Source organism: Podarcis tiliguerta (assembly GCF_965153285.1).
Source record: "Podarcis tiliguerta genome assembly, chromosome: 2".
Classification (NCBI taxonomy): domain Eukaryota; kingdom Metazoa; phylum Chordata; class Lepidosauria; order Squamata; family Lacertidae; genus Podarcis; species Podarcis tiliguerta.
The window spans coordinates 111,069,825-111,091,068 of NC_139535.1; the positions used below are offsets into that span (position 1 = coordinate 111,069,825).

The 21,244-nt window shown below is 45.3% G+C and overlaps 3 protein-coding genes across 14 annotated transcripts in view; 1 reads left to right on the plus strand and 2 right to left on the minus strand.

The window, feature by feature from the left end:
* Positions 1-4,610, minus strand: part of CBX5 (chromobox 5) — a 51,582-nt gene extending 46,972 nt beyond the window's left edge. For 2 of the 5 annotated variants that reach the window (XM_083428101.1, XM_083428100.1), the window contains exon 1: positions 4,073-4,187. The gene's annotated coding sequence lies outside the window, so the exon portion shown is untranslated. Of the gene's footprint in view, positions 1-4,072; positions 4,295-4,499 lie in introns of those variants that run through there. The other 3 variants (XM_083428102.1, XM_083428099.1, XM_083428103.1) reach the window with 3 other exon arrangements.
* Positions 4,611-4,792: 182 nt separating this feature from the next.
* HNRNPA1 (heterogeneous nuclear ribonucleoprotein A1) lies at positions 4,793-15,334 on the plus strand. 5 transcript variants are annotated; one of them, XR_014508068.1, is made up of 13 exons: positions 4,793-4,934; positions 5,027-5,065; positions 6,327-6,443; positions 6,636-6,782; positions 7,729-7,939; positions 8,044-8,136; positions 8,229-8,321; positions 9,193-9,282; positions 9,565-9,675; positions 10,418-10,546; positions 10,728-10,790; positions 14,190-14,273; positions 14,955-15,334. XR_014508068.1 is itself a non-coding variant. In XM_083427853.1 (12 exons), exons 1-11 carry the CDS (start codon positions 4,920-4,922, stop codon positions 10,781-10,783), a joined length of 1,101 nt encoding a protein of 366 aa, XP_083283979.1. In that variant the 5' UTR covers positions 4,793-4,919; the 3' UTR covers positions 10,784-10,790; positions 14,190-15,040. The 5 variants fall into 5 exon arrangements, 3 of the variants coding, with proteins under 3 accessions (XP_083283979.1, XP_083283978.1, XP_083283980.1); XM_083427853.1 differs by having other exon boundaries at positions 14,190-15,040; XM_083427852.1 differs by lacking the exons at positions 14,190-14,273; positions 14,955-15,334 and adding an exon at positions 11,024-11,347.
* A 257-nt stretch (positions 15,335-15,591) lies between these two features.
* Positions 15,592-21,244, minus strand: part of NFE2 (nuclear factor, erythroid 2) — a 30,646-nt gene continuing 24,993 nt past the window's right edge. For all 4 annotated transcript variants that reach the window (XM_083427808.1, XM_083427811.1, XM_083427810.1 and 1 more), the window contains one exon: positions 15,592-18,873. In XM_083427808.1, the coding sequence (XP_083283934.1) occupies positions 17,872-18,873 (1,002 nt within the window). In that variant the 3' untranslated portion in view covers positions 15,592-17,871. The remainder of the gene's footprint in view (positions 18,874-21,244) is intronic.

Sequence of the window (21,244 nt, forward strand, 5' to 3'; positions counted from 1 at the left end):
TGGGGGGGGGATTCATTAAGAAATAAAAGTCTATGTTGTAGCATAACATTTTATCATTTTCACAATAGTTACTGTGCAAACAGAGAAGGCACAGAATTTGAAAAAGAAATTGGGTCCTGAGTTTTGGCTATTGATCTTGTTAGTATGAGGGCAAAAAATCCACTTTTGTATCCATGTGTAGATATACAATTGTGGAATAAACTCACATACAGCATCAGTAATGAAAGATGCCTGCTTCCATTGATTTTGAATGGGTAAATGGCTCTGGCAGCGCAGCAGCAGCAGGAGGCCCCATTAGCTAAAGTGGTGCTTCAGGTTAAGAACAGTTTCAGGTTAAGAACGGACCTCCGGAACGAATTAAGTACTTAACCCGAGGTACCACTGTACAAGTAATGCAATTCATAAATGGGGAGGAATAGAAAAGAATAGAATTAACAAGTAATTTACAATTTGCATGTTTAGCTTAATGCTTTTCAAGTCATGGGGCGAGTTGGACAAAGGTGGACTTGCTAATCACTATTCTGCTGTCTGGCTAAAAAAGAGTTCATCCCCCAAACTAAATGATTTTTTTTTTTTACCATTTCGTTTTTTAAAGATCCAAGTGTCTTGTATAATCTAGTTCAAAAGGAAATCTAAACATTTACTAGAAACACATTAAACTTCCTAAAACCAGTATCACAGCTACCTACCAAATACTGTAGAATGAATTAAAGATTTCATTTTTGAGTAAAGTAAACTGCCCACCTAGCAGTTCGAAAGCACCCTTAAGTGCAAGTAGATAAATAGGGACCGCTTTATAGCGGGAAGGTAAACGGCGTTTCCCTGTGCTGCGCTGGTGCTGGCTCACCAGAGCAGCTTCGTCACGCTGGCCACGTGACCCGGAAGTGTCTCCGGACAGCGCTGGCCCCCGGCCTCTTAAGTGAGATGGGTGCACAACCCTAGAGTCGGACACGACTGGCCCTTACGGGCAGGGGTACCTTTACCTTTAACTTAAACCACAAGGGAAACAATGTATATTTTTTAAAATACAGTCGTACCTTGGAAGTCGAACAGAATCCGTTCTGGAGCCAAAGTGTGGCTTCTGATTGGCTGCAGGAAGCTTCTGCAGCCAATCGAAAGCCGTGGAAGCCGTGGATGTTCGGGTTCCAAAGAACATTCACAAACCGAAACACTCACTTCCAGGTTTGCGGCGTTCAGGAGCCAAAACATCCAAGTGCCAAGGTGTTCGGGATCCAAGGTACAATTGTACTGCAAATGACACAGCCAAGAGTAGCGTTTTTGAAATGAACCAGATCAAGTCACCACAACAAGCCAATATTCAGGCAAAGTGCAATTGCTCAAATCCTCCTTCTGGCCATGCGGGAAGAGGCAAGTGTGCAAACCTCAGGCTCACAGCAGCTCTTTCCTGTTCGTGCACATAATTCTAGAACTCTGGTTTAGTGTAAGGTGCGAACCAGTTCAGTGTGTTCAGTTTCAAGTTATGAATGAAATGCAATTACTTTCTATCTCAGGAAGAAATACTATTTTGCACAGTAACTAACCCTTGCATCATGGAAAGCTGTGAAAACTTGCAGTTAATCTTATACATGTTTACTCACCCACTTTGTTCAATGGGATTTACTTCTCAATACATGTACATAGGTTTCACCACTTTAGTCAAGGAAATGGATTTTGCTTAATAGACTTGCATGTGTACAGAGAGAAATCTATCTTGTCTTATCTCTAAGCAGGAAAAAAAATACAATGCAAAAAGTACATGGGATACATGAGCAAGGAGTTTTGATTCTGTCTATGTAAAGGCATTATTTAGCTGCAAACCATGTTTTATTTATTATGGTATCTATTAGTATGAAAGCTTGTTCAGGAAGGAAATGAATATCAGTAAGTGGGCAGCTTTGATTTTGAATCTATTTTTAAAGCCTAGAGCCTTCTCTTCCAACATTTCTCAGGGACTAGCAACCCACAGCAACTAGATACCTGACAAGACACTGAAAAAAGACATTGAGCAGTCACTTCTCTTCAGGTCTCTATACCACTCTGCTTATTGTTTATCTACCCATTTGTAGCAGATATAGCTGCTTTCATCTTCACATTACTCAGTTTTTTCCTTCCAGCCAAGTTAAACAAGATGGCAAGAATGGACAAAATTCTACCTATGCTGAGTGTCACCCCTATATGTGCAGCATTTGTGTACCTCATTTAAATCAGCTTCCACCTAAGTGTGGCTGAGAGCCAACTACAAGCTCCTCAGCATCCCAGCTGCCATTTCAAGTTCTAGATACCCATAATTCAATGTATATTCTACAACATGTCTGTACTTGGGATCCACTGTGTGCAGCAAGATTTTAATTTTAAACAGCTGGACAAAAAAAGCGCTAAGCCAATTTTCAAATCTTACTGTCGACAGTAATCCAAAGCATTAAGTGCCATTACACCTACAGATACTCCAGCTCTCTGGATTGAATAACATTGATTTTATTTGAGAAAACGTTAACATATATATTTGGACATTTCTTTATCAATTGTTATGCACAGTAAGATATTCTCTATGGCTTGCAGCCAACAAATCCAAGTATGCACTCTCATTCCCTCATGTTGGATCAAGCATAGTATTTTAACATGGAATTGCTGTAAAGACCAACAGAAGTCTTGTAAAGAAGAAATCATCATTATTATTATTTTTGGACTCTTTTTTTTTTTTCAGTCCAACCAGCTATCAGAATAAGCAAAGCAACTGCGAAGGGGCAATGTGAATGAATGTGAAGGGGGCCCCTTCGCTCAGTACTCTCCAACAGCAACCACAATAGCAACACCAAAACTTGCTGAAGTGTGAACCTGGGTTTGTGGACTATGTCCTTCCTCTGCAGACTTCCCACTCAACACCCAATTCTCAACGTTTATTTTATTTTTTTAAATGACTATTTCCTCCCACTGTGTTTCCAGCGGTTCTTTAGTTGTAAACTGCCTTGAGTCCAGTCAGGGGAAAAAGGCGGAGCACTAATAAGTTCAAGTTTGATTCCCTCCCCCCGCTTTCTTTTTCCTTTCTCCTCCTATGAAGAGGCTGCATTCTAATGTTTTAACTTAATCTTTTAAATTGTATTTTAATCCACTTGTTTTTATTATTGTTAGCCACCCTGAGCCCGGTTTTGGCTGGGGAGTGCGGGGTATAAATAAAAATTTATTATTATTGATAATAATCCAATACAATGATACCCGAATATTCCCCGAACTTGCCTGTGCTATATATACGCTGGGCACCAAATAAGTTGGGAACTATCTTCCATGGGGGGGGGGGTTATATTTCATGGAAAGTTTCTGGAATTTCGGGTTTTGGAAACTCGAGTAGAGGGGTACGTGAAAGGCTGGCGGATTCGCCTGGTTGGCTTGGACTGTCTCCGGGGTCGGGAGCGAAGGAGCGTGCGAAACAGCGAACTCCCCAGAGACGGCGGGAGGAAGACACGAGAGGCAAAACTCCAGCCCTTCACAGCCACTTATCCTCGAGCGACTAAGACACGAAGACTTTCTCCGGCGTGAATGGGCAGAACGTGGACGGCAGACTAAAAGAGGTTTCTCTAAAAAAGTTCGCGGGGGTGTGCGGCTTTGAAAATTACGGGCCAGGACAAAATACTGCAAGGCCATATGTAGTCAAAGACATGCATTGGGGTGGGTGAGACTGAGGGAAAGCTCACGGCGGGAAAGCCTCCCACTCCTAAAGAAAAGCGCCATAGTACCGAGGCCCCTCGCCATTGGCCATCCTCCGCGCCAATCAAACAGTTACGCTAAACCACCTGCCCCACAAGCAAATGCGGCTTCCCCGTTGGATAAACCGGCTGCCACTCCACCCTCCGACCCTCAATGGTCTAACCCTCCCAACTGCCTCAACCCTTCGACCTATGAGGCTGTCACTCAGATTCCAACGCCCCGCCCCCCAGAGCGCAAGCCCCGCCCCCTTTCCAACGGTACCTCACAGCACGGACAGGCTCCCAATCACGCCAAAACCACGCCCCCTCCCTCGAAACCGCTGGCTCCCGGTAACGCGGCCCCGCCAAGATTGTTTCCCGTGGTCGCTCACCTGGGGAAAGTAGCGGGCTCGGAGCGGAAGCAACTTCCCCCTCCCTGGTTTGTAACCCCTCACAGCCGCCGCTTCTGCGCAACGCCCGCCAAAAACCCCGTCCAGTGCGCACGCGTCAGCCCCTCCGCCCCCTTCCCAGCCTCACTGCGCCGGCGTGAGGCGCGCGCATTTATCCCCTCTCCCTTCCTCCCCCTCCCCGTTATTCGTCAGAAGCAAGACTTTGTGACGCATGCGCAAGGTGTGCAGCGCGCTTCAGCGTAGGCTCGCCTCAGAGGCAAGTTGCACGTATCGAACTCTCTTTCCTCCCGCACCCCGAGCCCAGCCCGGCTCGCGCCTTCACCATACCAACCATCAACACAAAAAACGCTCAGGAATACCAACTTAATTCCCGCCTCTATTAGAATGAATGAATAAAAAGCTAACCAACCCCCAAAAAGGGTATCCGTTGGTCCCAGCCAATCGCAAGAAACCTGCGTTCCGAACTGCCCAATGAAAGAGAAACTCTTGCGACTGGTTATTTGAGGAGTAAAGGGCGGGGAATTCCGTCGGAGTCGGAAGAGTGACAAAAAACCCAACCAACGGAAAGCCAACAGGGGTACGGATAACGGAGTGAAAAGGGCGGGGTCACTACGAGAGCTTCCAATGGAAACAGAGCAATCTGGCCGTTGTCCAGTGAGAGGCGACGAAGCCGAGACGCCTGCCCAATGAAATGGGGCCGGTGTGGGCGTTACTAGTGAGGCGGCGGCGCACTCGCTGATTCGGCCCCTTTTCGTCTCGGCTTCAGCGAGAGGCAGCGTCGCTTTGTGGGGAAGCCGGGCTAGGCCTTGCCTGTAATTACGCCGCCGCCATGTCGAAGTCTGAGGTAAGAGCCCTGACTACGGGCGGTTTAGTTCCATTCTTTCGACCCTCAACCTGTGGCTTGTTTTTGTGGAATTATGTTTCCTTTGCCTTTAGGGATCGTCCGATTACGGGTGCGATATGTCTCCTCACGAAGTAAGTCTAAAAAAAATGTATATATTCCCTATTCCCACCCCGGAATTCTTTTCTCTCTTTCCCCGCCATTTGCTTCGCCTTCTGCTTCAAGGCGTCGGCCTTCCTTTGCCGCCTGGCCTCTTTTTTGCCCCCCACCTCCCCTCGGGCTACGCATGCGCGCTGGCTTTCCAGGGCAGGCGCCATGTTTCACAGTGCGTGGCGGTCACCGCTGCTCTTCCCCAACGCTTGGAATGGCTGCGCCTGCGCTCTGCGGGCTAGGAGGATTGGCGCGCGCCTGCGCACTGGCCTCCGGTTCCCCTTCTTCGAGTTGCGTGGGGGATGGGGACGTGCGCACACCACGTGCTCTCCTGCTTTGTCTGCAGCCTCTCCGCCCCCCCCCCCCGCCGCAAATTTCGCCAGTTTTTCCCTTCGCCAACTTTCCCTTTGCAACCGTGGATGTCTTTCACGCTTTCGCCCCTGTCTCTTGGATGATAATTTTCTTGGGATTCGTGTACATAATGCACGTTTATCATTCAGTAGGGAGGCCTGCCGTACGTAAGCACATTATGTACTCCCAACTAGGTATGTAGAACTTGGGGCGCTACTATTAGCGAACAGCTTGAAAATCTTGGCCATTTTAGGGCTACAAAGTTTCTGGCTCTGCCAAGAGACCTAAAATACTACAATGTTGCCATCCTGTAGCTGAAAATAGACTTGATGCTTTCCTGCCCCCTTTAGGTTTTTTCCCCTTTTCTTAGAAATGGATTCTGATAGGTAGCTTGTGGTCTTCCTTAGAAGTGTGTTTATTTGTAGAAGGGCAGATTTAAGTGAAGGAAGAGCAATATTCTCAACAAGACTTGGAAAGCATACTTGTGTTTTATAAAATTAAGCAGCAAAATACATAGCTGATGCATTTCCTATTGCTTTAATACATCATAATGTGTAGCTGAAAACAAGAACAAGAATAAAAGGCATAAATAATAAATAAAAGGTTATCAGAACAAGAATAAAAGGCAGTCCTTGGTTATTTGGGATATAGTGATTATGTGAAATAGTGACAAATGCAGGATTGGAGTGTGCCCCTACTCTTGTTGAGAAGCTTTGCTGACATGTTGATACCAGTTAGGGTGCTAGCAGGGAAATAGGTAACAAGTGTGCTAACTCATCCAAGGATTATTGTGCATTAGTAGGCCTGCTTATCTACATGACGCTGTAGTTCAATGGGAGAGTCCTACAGTGCCACCTTCCTTGTTCTATATTTCCCTACTCTTCTCTTTTTCAGTCCCCCAAGGAACCTGAACAGCTACGCAAACTGTTCATTGGCGGCCTAAGTTTCGAGACGACAGATGAAAGCCTTCGCAATCATTTTGAACAATGGGGCACACTTACAGACTGTGTGGTAGGTGTTTATATGGGGATTGGCTTTTCATTTTGGTGGGGACATTGGTTACTTGGTGTTGTAGATGGCATTACTCAAGAAAAATGAATGTTTTTGAGTCCTGTAAGAATCATGCATTCCATGGCATGCTATGATGTGTGTTGTATCCTTAGAACAAAGTGAAATAATCTGACTTGGCTTTTTTTATACTAGGTGATGCGAGACCCAAACACTAAGCGCTCCAGGGGCTTTGGATTTGTCACCTATTCAACAGTGGAAGAGGTTGATGCTGCCATGAATGCCAGGCCCCACAAAGTTGATGGGAGAGTTGTTGAACCAAAAAGAGCTGTATCCAGAGAGGTGAGAGCTGCTGTCGGCTGCACTAGTGAGGAGTGTGCCAAAGTGCTGTACAGTGGTAACTTGGGTTACAGTTGCTTCAGGTTACAGACTCAACTAACCCAGAAATAGTACCTCGGATTAAGAACTTTGCTTCAGCATGAGAACAGAAATTGCGCGGCGGCACAGCAGCAGCGGGAGGCCCCATTAGATAAAGTGGTACCCAGGTTAAGAACAGACCTCTGGAATGAATTAAGTTCTTAACCCGAGGTACCACTGTATTAGTTTCCTGTAGCTGAAGGCCATAAACATTGTGTTCATGTACCTGGTTATCCGGAACTGCAGTTAAAGCAACTATATTAATACCAGTAGGGAAGCTTACAGTAGGGAAGGTACAATGTAATTAAAACTATACTTTCAGTGCTAGTAGGTTATGGAATATTTAACCTGTTGCATCCTTTTGTTTTTTTCAACCATTATAGTTAATAATGAAAGTCTTAGGTGGTATGCTGGGTCCCTGTGCATTGCTATATTTTACATGGCCATAAGAGCAACTATTCTGTTGGTTGGTATTCATGTAATGCTGTAATCCAGTATGTGCTCTGGTCAATTCCTGGTTCTGAATACACAGGATTTGTTTAGTGTGGAGCAATTCATGTTTATTTAGAATTGTTCTCCCCTACCCACCCCACATTCAGTGGTGCATACTTGTGGTGCTCTCCAGCTGGAACTCATGGGAATTGTAGTCCCACAACCTCTAAAGAGACCTGTTGGCTGTCTCTGAACTACAGCACATACCCTTGATGTAAAATATACACCAGTCTTCAACTTAACCTAAACATGCTGTCTGTATGATAGCTTTCGCCAGTACAGAGAGTTGCAGAGCAGTGACTGGGAGAATAAAATGGTAGCTACTGGCTCACAGTTGATAATACAAGCCTAACATTGCATTTATCCTGTCTTATTCTAGGACTCTCAAAGGCCTGGAGCTCACTTAACAGTAAAAAAAATCTTTGTTGGGGGAATTAAAGAAGATACAGAAGAGCACCACTTAAGGGACTACTTTGAACAGTATGGCAAAATTGAAGTTATTGAGATCATGACTGACCGTGGCAGTGGCAAGAAGAGGGGGTTTGCCTTTGTTACTTTTGATGACCATGACTCTGTGGACAAAATTGTCAGTAAGTGTATTATTTGAGTTGGTTTGACTTCCAATTTTAGAGTTGCAAGAGAAACACTGACAGCAAGGGAAATACTGACAACACTTTGTCTTCTTTATATATAGTTCAGAAATACCATACTGTGAACGGGCATAACTGTGAAGTCAGGAAAGCCTTGTCAAAGCAGGAAATGGCCAGTGCCTCATCCAGCCAAAGAGGTGAGTTTTGTGGCTTTGATTGATATGAACCTAGACTGCTAGTGCCTCTTTGTAGTGCTGAATGTAGGTTTTTTTTTTTTTTTTTTTGTTAGGTCGTAGTAGCTCTGGCAGCTTTGGGAGTGGCCGTGGAGGCGGATTTGGCGGTGGTGAGAACTTCAACCGTGGCAGCAGCTTTGGTGGCCGTGGTAAGGACAATTTTACTGGTTACTTTCAATATTTAATGTTGACGCAAGGGCTTCAAAGACTTCAAACACTTATTCCAAAGAATCTGCCCTGGGCTCATGTTTTATAAACCCAACCAAAAAACCAACTGCACTAAAATGGGAGAAGAAACCTTGTTTCAGTGTCTAGTTATTGATTCAAATAGATGGAAGTTGCATGTTCATATTTACCTATCTCTTGTGCAGAAGGGGTATACCAGCCAGAACATTGGTCTTCAGCTGGTTGGTCAGGAATCCCTACTAGGTTTTAGCCTGATTTGAGGTGGGTTGTAACATCAGCTTAACTACCATGCTACAAGAAATAAAGGAGCAGTCCCCCAGTGCAGCTTGGTTTTTTTTGTTTTTTTAAGGTACAGTGGTGCCTCGCAAGACAAAATTAATCCGTTCCGCGAGTCTCTTCGTCTTGCGGTTTTTTTCGTCTTGCGAAGCATGGCTATTAGCGGCTTTAAGATAAAGGAAACAAACTCGCAAGACATTTCGTCTTGCGAAGCAAGCCCATAGGGAAATTCGTCTTGCTGAACGACTCAAAAAACGGAAAACCCTTTCGTCTAGCGAGTTTTTTGTCTTGCGAGGCATTCGTCTTGCGGGGGTACCACTGTATAAGAACTCATCTAGAAGACAAATTCCCAGGCCTCTGTATTCTGGTTGAGGATTTGCAGGAATAACTTGCTTAACTTCTCTAGAAAGATAGTAAGAGAAATGTTTGGAAAATGTTTTCTTCATAGCCTGCTTTGAATGTGTTTGTAATAGCTGTATTTTAATAAATCAGCTAAAATTTAATCACCCGTCATCTTAATGAACTGATCCCGGTGCTAACAGTAGTGCTCTTTCTCAGGAGGGTTTGGCAGTCGCAGTGGCGGAGGTGGTGGCGGCGGCGGCGGCTATGGAGGCAGCGGAGATGGCTACAATGGGTTTGGCAACGATGGTAAGTTTGCATCAACTGTGCTTTGAGGATGTAAATCTTTCCAAAGTGGCTTACAAATTAAATTGAAAGGCACTTAACATCAAAAGACTATTATCAAAACCCAGCAGCCTAACTGGACCCTCCCCCATGACAGCTGGCAATGGATAAACCTGCGGTTGGGGGGCAGGTAGTCTTTGATACCTTCCCCAGCTTCCCTTCCTCTTCAAGTTCTTAAAAATATTTTCCCACGTATGCTAATTGAGAACTTTATGCTGTGAACAAGAACATGTCCTTTTCTTAAAGGCTATGGAGGTAGTGGACCCGGATACTCTGGAGGAAGCAGAGGTTATGGCAGCAGTGGCAGCTATGACGGCTATAACAACGGAGGTGGCGGCTTTGGTGGCGGCAGTGGTGGTAAGTGTTACGTTTGGGTGGTAAAATAATCAGCTGCATGCACAGGGCGGATCATTACTTTGGTTTTGACAAATTCCCAGTGTGGTCTTGGCATTAAATTTCACATTTGCTTCAGTACCTGTTGCCATATGGCAAATTCTCGACATCTTCACGTAAAGTAGTAACAAGAATAATAGAAGCCGAATTGTAAAGTTGGAAGACATTCAGAAGGCCATGTAATCAACCCCCTGCAATGCAGGAATATGCAGGTGGCCACCAAGGGGATCGAACCTGTGATCTTGGCATTATCAGCATCAGACTAACCAACTGAGCTAACTGGCATGCTTCAAGGCAAAGAGACATAAAGATGATCCTGTCGAAAGGACCAAATACAAAAAAATCTATGAATGCCAATCTTTGTATAGTTGAATATTGCCTTTTATGACTGCAGTGAGTATAAGCTTTAAAGGTCTTGATGCACACACGAGACTGCTTTGGTTTGTGTTGGTAGCAGGGGATCTTTAAAGCATAATTTAAAGATTTATTTTTTTAATAAGTCACTTTTTGAATGCAGTAGCTTAAATAAAAAAGACCACCTAGGGTAACCAGTGTAATTCCACATTTTGCAAAACTGTCTCTGGAGAAGATAAGCAGTATGTATATCTTCATGTGATGCTGGGTATAATAGACAGGGATGGCAAATTGTTCCTATTTTGGTAGATGCAAGTAACTTGTTGAAATCATTGCTTCTTACTCTCTACAGGAAGCAGCTTTGGAGGCGGTGGAAGCTACAATGACTTTGGCAGTTACAACAACCAGTCTTCAAACTTTGGGCCCATGAAAGGAGGAAACTTTGGAGGCAGGAGCTCTGGGCCATATGGTGGAAGTGGGGGTAGGCGTCTTTAAACTAGTAAAGTTGAACTGCATGAACTTCTGTTTTGCTCCTTGATCACAGGGAATGGGGGGGGGGGGGATAAGTCTACCTAGTAGGACACTAGAGGCTAATTCCTACCTTGCTGCTCCTGTTCTTGGCTGTATGCACCTCTCTGAAAATGCAACTTTGATTCTTTCAGGTGGCTACGGTGGCTCTGGTAGTGGCAGTAGCTATGGCGGCGGAAGGCGGTTTTAATTCCTAGGTAAGAATCTTCCTTTTAACCATTGAAGAAATATGCAGTGCTGATGAAATTTAATTGTAACTCTTAATTTAGCTGAGCAAAGTTATTGTAGTTTAAGCTTACTTGGACTAAAATACAGATGTTAAAAGCTAATATATGGATTGGCAGTCGGTGGGAAGAAGCTTGCTATTGGATTGTAGCTTTGAGTCTCAAATGTGTTTAGATTAACAACTTTATTCCGTATTATTCAACAGGAAACAAAGCTTAGCAGGAGAGGAGAGCCAGAGAAGTGACAGGGAAGCTACAGGTTACCACAGTTGTGAACTCAGCCAAACACAGTTGTGGCAGGGTAGAACTGCCTCATGAAGACATGTGTTAGACAAGCGCTTGTTTGCAAACATCAGGACTGTATTTGTGACTATCTGTAACAGGATATTTTAGTTTTTGTGTTCTGTGGAAAGTGCAAAGCATTCCAACAAGGGTTTTATGTAGATGATTATTTTTTTCCACACCCATGCTGTTGATTGCTAACTGTAATAGACTGATCATGACGCTGAATAAATGTGTCTTTTTTAAAATGTGCCGTGTATAAGTTAAGTTTCACTGTAAGTCAATATGTACTGGTTTTAGCTGCATAGTTGCTGTGCAGGCTTAGTTTAAAGGGTATCAATGCCTGTTGACAGGTCTATAATACTGTGTCAAAGACCAAATAGCAGTACTGCCCGCAATTGCAATGGCAGTATAAGCACCTGCCATTGAACCCTTGAAATGGCACTTTGGACTCATAGTAATATTTATATTGGGGTATGCTGTGATACTTGTGAAATCCAGCTGGTTCTGGATTGCCATAGATACGCTACCAGTATCAGCCCTGCACATTTTTAAATTCCACACATTTTAAAAGTCTTAAAGCCAGGGCCAGTTGATTGAGTCTGCTGAAGGTTGTAAAATCTCCAATACTGGAGCTTAATGCCAGGTCCAAATGGTTTTTGCAACCTGTTCCTAATGGGGGTGGGATTTGTTTCCATAACCGAAGAGGCTAGTAAAATATGACTTCTCATCTGCCCCTAGCTAAATGTTTTGGGTTGGTCTGTGAAATACTACAATTATTAAGAAGGCATTGAGCATCCTAGTTAACTGGGGAAGATTGGAACAAAACAAGTTGAGTTCTTTACTAAGTAGCTAGACAACAGAATTATATTAGTTTGTGTATGTTGGGCAAAAGCTTTTAAAAGCTGTAGATCTGGGTAAAGACTCCACAGTTGTGTAGCCTCTGTCTTTATGGTTGATTAGAATTTTTTACTGGAAGCAGTTGTGTTTAAAATAGTGCTGCGAAGTGAACCAACAGTACAAGGATTTCCACGTGTAACAACAACTCTCTCCTCCCCTTCTCCTACCCAAATCTGCTCACAAACCCTTGAACAGATGGGGATTTCTGTTGTGCAAATGGAAATACTTGTGCTGATGGGATGCAACATTGCAGCATATAACAGAAATGGGTCTGAACGTTCTTGCTGGGTTAATAAACAAAGCTTTCCTGATTAGAATGCAGGAAAACTCCATAGGGCCATTGGTTAATGCTGGTGCCTAAGAAAAGCAGTACACATGTGAAACTGGTATACTAGGCAGCTCCCCAACAAGGCTCCTCCAGTTTCCTGGCCTCGTCTAGGAAGAGCAGCTCTTTTCTGTCAGCTTTAATGCTTTTAAATTCTTTGGATTAATAAAGTAAAGTTAAATTAGGCCCCATCTGCATTAAATGTTTAAAGCAGCATCATGCCACTTTAATGTTCATGGCTTCCCCCAGAGCATCCCGAGGTCTGCAGTTGGTTAGGGGATTGCACCCCTAACAAATGGCAGTCCCTAGGATTCTTTGGGGAAAATAATGACTTAAAGTGGGATGCTTTAAATGGTATAGTGCAGATGGGGCCTTAGTCTTGTGGGCATTGAAGACACTACTTGTCTGCTAAAAGCACTTTGGTAATTATTCCTACATCTTCTAATCTGAGTGGGACAGCCGATAAGTTCTGTCTCACATAATGGCTTAGATGCACTTGAACTCCGCAGCCCATTTTTGGGATAGTCTGTATTTTCTTTTTTGAAGAAACAGTTCCAGGCACTTCTCCCTCCCCAGTGCAGTTGACAGTAGAATATTGGCCTCTTGGCTGTAATAATTTAAAACTGCTTTCTGGTCTACCTTTCCATTCTGTGAGGTGGAGCCAAAACTGCACTTAAAAGTGGAGGGTGGGAGGGTTTGTATAGTGCGGGTTTTCCCAATATTTGGTCTCCAGCTGTTTTTGGATTACAACTAACAAACCTTAGCTAGCAGGACCAGTGGCCAACGATTGTAGGCATTGCAGTCCACAAACAGCTGGAGACCCAAATTTGGGAAACCCTAGTATATTGGTCCAGTTAATCTTCACTGAGACCTGAGCACACCTTATGAAGGATTTCCATCCTAGCCTCTTGTTGAAATAAGACCAGTTTTAACGTGTGCTTAAACCTTTTTCTAAAGCAGCAATGGTGTTTGTATATATATAATTTTGTTTGACTGGTGAATGGCTTAAATTTAGAATGCAAAACTGATAGTCCTGATGGGTTTTTACGTGGCTGAGTTTGCAATAGCAGGCGGATCCTTATTCTGTTGAGGGAGACGAGACCTCAGGATTCACGAAGTAATGCTCGGTTTTGGCATGGTAGCATAACCACAACAGAGGAGAGCACGCCAGGATCCGAAAACTAAGTAGCTTTACAAAATCCGGGAGGCTTGCAGATGGTTGAGCTACTAGGAACGGCTAGCAAGCATAGCTCCGAATGGCTTCCAGCTCAGACGCTACCACAGCTGAGAGTAGACGCGTGTTGAGTCGAGTGGACAGATAAGCCAGGTGCAGGCTTCTGCTGACTAGAAAAGTGCTCAGTGACCACCGGAAGGAGGCAGACGAGAGTAAGGATCCTTGCTCTTAGGACTAGCAGTCAGACGCAGAAGGAAGGAAAGGTTATATTACTGTACTGGTAGGTAAGAACAGATTTTACTTATGTCCTATACAGTTTTGTTATCCTGCTAAACTTTTCTCAGAGGCTGAGTTTACCTTGTAAATACTAGTTGAGCTACTTAAATTTTCCCAGTGCTGTAAAATAAGCATTAGATGGGTAGAACATAATATTGACTTTCCTATTTTTTTTTTTTATAAAAAAAAAAATTAGTCACAACATGGGTGATGAAATGTACTTAATGAAAGCACTGCCTCTTATCTCCTCCTCGGGTAGCCTTGTGGACTTATAAAAGCATAGTACCACAATGCAATGGCTATACTGCTGTAAATGCAGACTACTTTGGGGGGAGGGGACTCCCATGCAAAGTACCTGTTAAATGTAATAGGGTGAGGTCGTATTAAGTATTTTAACACGTCTTCCTTTTTATAGGAGAAGAGCTGTCCGGTGCTAAAACACCTGCTCCAAGACAAATGGACTAGGATGCCCCTGGATCTCATTTTCTGTTAAAACCAGGTAAAACCAGCCAATCCTAAGAAGGTGGGTGAGGCAGAATGTGGTGAAGTGACTGGGTGCAATAAAATACAAGAAGCACTTGATAGTTAGCTATAGGATAGAATCATAGAATTGTTGGAAGGGACCCAAGGATCATCTAGGCCAGGCATAGGCAAACTCAGCACTCCATATGTTTTGGGACTGCAACTCCCATGATCCCTAGCTAACAGGACCAGTGGTCAGGAATCATGGGAATTGTAGTCCCAAAACATCTGGAGGGCCGGGTTTGCCTATGCCTGATCTAGAAGAAATATGCCAGGTAGCTGCTATGCAGAATGAACCTATAACCTTGGCAATATGAGCACCACACACTTGAATCAGTGGTGTCCAAACTTTTTTCAAAGAGGGCCAGATTTGATGAAGTAAAGGGCCATGAGGGCCGACCAAAGTTGTTGAGGTGTTTTTTTGTTTTTTTTTAGGATTTTACCCCAGGAAATAAATTGCCATGGGCCGGATTAGGCCCACAAAACGGACTTTGGACATGCCTGCTCTTAATCAACTGGGCTAACTTTCAATGGATTCCAGTATTTTGTTTTATTTCTAGATTGATAGGCAAATACTAGGCTGCATCTAGTAATGAAGAGTAATACTAATGTGTGTTCAAATGTTCCCTGTGTTTCACCCTTTGTTCTTTTCTTGCAGGACTCTTCAATTTCACGTACCACAAAGCTTTCCAAGAAAGGTTAAATGGCTACTGGGTAGCTGTATACATAAACTATTCATGTGAATAGCTGTTAAGTAATTATTATTATTTTTGTAGCAACTGGGTTGCATTTTCAGAGTTGTCAACTTCTAAGGCAGTAGTGAATTCCATAATATTCTGACACAGCCTTCTTGGCCTTCATATAAAAACATGGTTGAACTCCCACTTCATTGTGCACCTTTCATTGCAGAATTTATTGAAGTTGACCTACAATTATGTCTTCAGATTTCAGCTGCTCAACACCTACAATTTCTCCCTTCCATAAATAAAATGACTGGGGCCAAAAGCCCCATCTTAATAAAATGAGCAATATTTTGCATTTCTTAGCATTGTTTTTCAAGCAGGGACAGACACAGATAACTCGGTTGAGGCGCTCTGCTCCTTACACAGCGCACACACAGCTTTGTTGAAATCATCCTGCGTCCCTGAAATACCTTGGGTGTCTGTATTTGCTCTAGCAGCCAGTTCCGTCGGGTTTGTAAAACACAACCGCCCCACAAACCTTTGATGCGCAAAACCAAAATGACTTAAAATACTGATGCTACGATGCAAAGGGAAATGCAACATGAGGCACGATTTAACCAAACAAGTTTATTCTGTAGAAAGATTGAAGTTCAACTTATTTACACATTGTGAGTGGCCATGCTGCTTTGCAGGCCAGATGTGTTTTGATGCCACAGTCCTCTCCTGCACAAGTGTGTTCTGCCCAACACCCTGGTACACTTATACTGGGGGGTGCAGGTGGCCTGCATTTCTGGAAAGGAGCATGCATTTTAAGAGACCACATTATGTTGTTGATTTCCATGGGTAAAGAGCAAGGGGTGATCTACCAGAGCTAGTGCAAGCCTGTCCCATAATAAGCTGGTGTAGCATTTACAGAGGCTTCAAACTTCTTGAGCCACAAGCTAGCCTCCCTGCTGAAACTCAGGTTTGTAATACGTAGTTGGCTAAAACAATTTTGTACCGCACCTCAACAATCTGGAAGCGACAGTAAGCATCTGGTTCTTAAAAGCCTCTGCTCTTTCCTGAGCCTTAGTCAAGTAGGCTTGCTTAATTTATTCTAGCAGAGCACAGGTCATAGAACCAGTTTTGGTTCCTCCTTGCAGTTTTTTTTTTGTGGAACGGTTCATTCACTTCCTTTTGTCTCATTTCTACGCACAGGTCTCTGGCGTGTGGTTTGTTTTGGTGTCTTTACACTGTTCACCACTGAATCGGAACAAATATCAATTGGATTTTCTGTGGGTTGATGTTTGTTCTGATTCAACAGTAAACTGGGTTTTCCTCGCGAAAGTTGCAGAGCAAAAGGTAAACCTTGGATTTGTATACGGGACTTGTGGGAAAAAGGGCAATGTGGATGAGCCTTGTATTTAACTTCAAATGCCTGAAGTGGTGCTTGTAGCCAACAGCAAGCGTAGTTCCACAAAATGAGGGTGAAAGGGGGTCTGAAGAGTCCTGTGTGCTCTTAATGGAGCATGACTATGGCTAATTCTGAAAAGATTGCAAGCAGCCTCATTTTCTGTTGAATTTTCAGATAGGTTGAAAATTTGTGGTTCCTACATTTTGGAAGCACTCCCCTACCCTCAATCTTATTATTCTGCATTGGAGGGTATGCCAACCCCTTTTGAGAAACACTGGATTCAACTCCACTAGTGCTAATTCATTTGGCCCTCTAGAGTAAATTTAAGAAACAGGCTGTCTGGGCTAGACTCCCAATTCCCAACATCAGGCTTGCTTCCTGAGCTTGTGAGCTGAAGTCCATCATCTGGAAGACGTTACGTTTCCCATCACTGTTCTAAAGACCTTGTAGTTTCCGAAGACCAGGAAGGCAGGGTGGGTGGAGAATTAATTCTGATCAGAATTAAACGAGTTGCTATACCTTTTGTTAGGAGACAGATCTAACACCACCATACAGATCTTTTTTCAGTCTTTGTGCTGCATGCCAGCGGGTGGGTGGGCGGGGGCAAAAGTAGGAGGAACAGTGAATGCAAGTTTGCTTTTGCACAGTAGAACAATAGAATCCTAAGAGTTGGAAGGGACCCAAGGGTCATCTAGTCCAACCCCCTTGCCAGTAGGCAAATTTCACACTCGATGCAACCTTTCCACTGAGGTAAACAAGAATTCTTGGGCATGTTTCATTGAGGCAGCACTTGAGGTATAAAGCAGGAGGCCGTACATGAGTTCAAAGGGCCATATAAAGAGGCTTGGAGGAAGATTTGGTTGGTCCATTTCTTGAGACTCCCCACTCCCTGCCATAATGGTCTGGGAATACAGTCGTAGCCTGGTTGCCAAACAATGTATTCTGAGAGTCCTGCAGCCAATCAGAAGCTGCACTGGATATTTGGCTTCCAACAACCGGAACACTCCCAGTTTTCAATCGTTTGGGAGCCGAAACGTTCAGCAACTAAGCCGTTTGAGATCCAAGGTACGACTGTACTGCCTTCAGTAAACAATCTGGGAAAGACTAACCTTAGAAATGGTGTGTGGATGAAGCAAATAATGTCAAGCTAACAAAAGTGATTAGTTTGGCTAGGTCAATAGTTCTTTGGATAGATTCTAGTTGCCTTCAAGCTCCCAAAGCTGTTTCCCTCTCCCAATTCTGTAAATCGGTTGTGTGTTTAAAGAACAGCCTAGATACAGTCATAAGCACTTTTAAGTTCAGAAGCAATGGCATTTGTTCAGTTACAAATATGTATATGCGTTCATTTGCCATGTGGCTTGCAATAGACCGTGCTCCTCTGTTTGGGTAGCCTTAAAGCCTGAGGTGGAGGCTCCTTGAGTCTCCTTGAAAATAGTGCAGGGTTGCTTATTTTGGGTCTATTCAATCCCTGCAATTCCTCCCCCCAGAATCTGCTCTGTTCAGTCACTGGGGTTGTCTGGCTGGTTGTTTCGCGGTACCAGGAAGACTCCGCCATCTGCCGTGAGCTGCAGTACATACTCTTCAGGGGAGTAAGTGTTGCCAGCTTCGTCACGCAACATGCAAAAGACCTGGTGGTAGAGAGCCCCCAACTTTTGCTTGGTGAGCGCTAGGGTCCTGTTAAACTCTCCTCGGTCCCGTAGCAGCCGCTGCCGCTCGCAACTCAGCTCCTCCAGCTCCCGCTCCAAGTGAACCAGGGTCTCTAGCTTGCGCTTGCGGCAATTCTGAGCTGCCACTTTGTTCTTGCCGCGCCGGCGGATGTCTCTGATCAGAGCCAGCTGAGGCTCGCTCAGCGGGAAGCGTGTCACCAGCTCGTTGAAGTCGTCCACGGGCAGGTTGATGATCTTCTCGACTGGGAAAGGGATGTTCATGGCAAGGGCCCGCCGCTCGTCCCGACTGCCCACCAGCTCCCCATGTGGGCTCCTCCCTTTCTCCAAAGAATGTTCCAGGGGTGGGTTGGCGCAGGGCAACTCTGGCACAGGGGGCAACATTGGGTAGGGTGGTGCATGGTCCATGGGGTACAGTGGCGCATACTCTGCCCTCTCCAGCCCCTCTGCTTCTAGGGACTCTGCATCGCTGTAGTTAAGGGACAAGCCAGAGTCTGATTCCAAGTCCTCTTGGGGCTTGCAAGGGCCTTGTGGCCCATAGCAACTGGCCAAGTCCCTCTCCAGCACCATCCCTGGTGCCCCTTTACATTCGCCCAGAATGGCAGGTCCAGGAGGCTCGAGGGAAGACGAGATCAGCATGCCGGTGTAGCTGTAGACAGTGCAAGGGCCCGGCAGAGTTTCTGGGAAGGGGCGCTCGTAAGCTGGAGCAGGATGGCTGTAGGAAATCGAACAGTCCCCCATCTCTGTGCACTGCCCGTAGCTGGGAGGTGGCACCATTGGTTGTGCATGGCCGCATAAGGCAGGGTCATAGCAGCTTTCAGCTGGCATCTCAAGGCCCTGCAGGGTTGAGAGAGAGGTGCTGAGCACAGGCTTAAAAGTTCACACAGATTTCCCTGCATACAAGGGTCACAGCTGAGGCTTAGGAGGAGGGAGACACCAATCAAGATACAGAGAAAGGGTCAGCAAACTTTTTCAGCAGGGGGCCAGTCCACTGTCCCTCAGACCTTGTGGGGGGCCAGACTATATATATATATTTTTGGGGGGTGAATGAATTCCTATGCCCCACAAATAACCCAGAGATGCATTTTAAATAAAAGGACGCATTCTACTCATGTAAAAACACGCTGATTCCTGGACCGTCCGCGGGCCGGATTTGGAAGGTGATTGGGCCGGATCCGGCCCCTGGGCCTTAGTTTTCCTACCTATGATCCAGAGATTCAGAAAGCAGAACTTAGAACCCAGGAATTCTGGCTCTTGTTCTAAGCTGTTTCCCGACTGCTGATCCCTTAAGTTCCAACTTCCATGCAAATGAACTCCTGTTCCCCCTCTCGGTTTAACTCCTTTGATTCCACCTACACCTTCCCGTTCCTTTTCCAACAGAGGCCTCTGTAGGTAGCAGCTTTCTTCTAACAATTTGCTCTCCCCAGCACGTTGCTCTTTGATGACTGAATAGGTGGTGTTCCAGTCTGAGCATCCCTCAGTCACAACCCTCATCTACGCATTGGCACAGCCTTCTGCTGCATAGCATGCTATGCAGGGGCGGAAGAGGAGCGAAGGAGCCCCTGCGCAGGTGCCTACCTGGCGGAGATGGATGGGTTGATAGCATTCCCCCTAAGAACAAAAGGGCGATTCATCTCATCAGACAGATCCCGCATTGTGCACCGTTCCTCCCCACCTTGCATCTCCCCAGGGTCAGGTGCTGAATGGGGCAGTGTTGGGAGAGTCATCATGAAGGAGGCAACTGTGCGCAGTGGATACCTGCCACTCTGCAACTGACTTGGTCCACGCCTCCGTGGAGGACCTAAACCCCCATGCAGAGCTCCAACGCTGTCTCGGATGCTACATGTTCCTCCTTCCTCTCTCTAACAGCTCCTCCTTTTGCACATTAGCTCTGAAGGCAACTCTGCGGAGGTCAAGGAGACCTGCTCCCAGGCAAATGCAGAGAGGGCTGCCATCTTTGCTTCAGCAAAAAGTTTCACGCTCATGCAAGACATGGGAGGATTTCAATCTTGCATTCTTCTGAGGTTTTGCAAAAGGACAAATAACGATAAAAGGAAGGCAGCTCCCCCCACTTTGAAGCAGCAGGGATGAGTGACAAAAAAGGAGGAGGCGGAGTAGAGTGGAATGCCCTCCTTGAAGGAAATGGCTGGAGTTCTCTTTTAGGCGGCAAGGGTAAAGGTAAAGGGGCCCCTGACCATTAGGTCCAGTTGTGGCCGACTCTGGGGTTGCGGTGCTCATCTCGCTTTATTGGCCAAGGGTCAGCTTACGGGTCATGTGGCCAGCATGACTAAGCCGCTTCTGGCAAACCAGAGCAGCGCATGGAAACGCCGTTTACCTTCCCGCCGGAGTGGTACCTATTTATCTACTTGAACTTTGATGTGCTTTTGAACTGCTAGGTTGGCAGGAGCAGGGACCGAGCAATGGGAGCTCACCCCGTCGCGGGGATTCGAACCGCCAACCTTCTGATCGGCAAGTCCTAGGCTCTGTGGTTTAACCCACAGTGCCACCCGCGTCCCATGGGGCAAGGATACACTGCAGATATTCATTGGTGGTTTCACTTGCTAGTTTTATAATCTCTAATACTAATGCTGCAGATGACAGTGCTTCCATCTCCTTCTAAAGCTCTTTGCTAGCCTGAGCAAGAGAAAGACAAACAGGAAGCTGAGAGGGATCGGAAGGAGCCCTGTGGCCTTTCCCCTGGGGGTGGGGAGGGCTGCCTACAACCTCCTACAATAAGGTTAGCAGACATCCACGTTTCCCCAGGACAGTCCCCGGATTTACAAACCAGTTCCCATACAAAACCCATTGAAGTTGAAAAGTGTCCCCAGATTCATTGGAAAAAATCTGGTAACAACTGCAGCAAAGGAAAAGCAGCACTCAATGCGTAGTTAAGGGCTATTGTGACATCAGCAGCCAATCCCATCTCTGCCCACTGTTATGTAACAGAACCTGAACACTGGTGGGGGGGCTTGCAAGATGTTCACAGTACTTTCACTACTGTCTCTCAAGTAGCACAACCGCCCTGTTAAGGTAAACCAATATGATCATCCCCTTATTGCAGGTGAGTTGTGCACATATATCCTTTGTTGTCTCTGACATAATATAAATGAGCAGCAGAGCATCCAGAGTGCAGAGGAAAATCCTGAACGTCACCCCACTTCACCTGTTGCAACCTTGAAGAACTGCATCAGACTATGATTGATTGCTG

What these genes read in the sequence shown, in the direction of transcription:
- HNRNPA1 (XM_083427853.1), top strand. An exon ending in CAATGGGTTTGGCAACGATG is followed by an intron (nt 9,283 to 9,564) that starts GTAAGTTTGCAT and finishes CTTTTCTTAAAG; the next exon opens with GCTATGGAGGTAGTGGACCC. An exon ending in GCCATATGGTGGAAGTGGGG is followed by an intron (nt 10,547 to 10,727) that starts GTAGGCGTCTTT and finishes TGATTCTTTCAG; the next exon opens with GTGGCTACGGTGGCTCTGGT.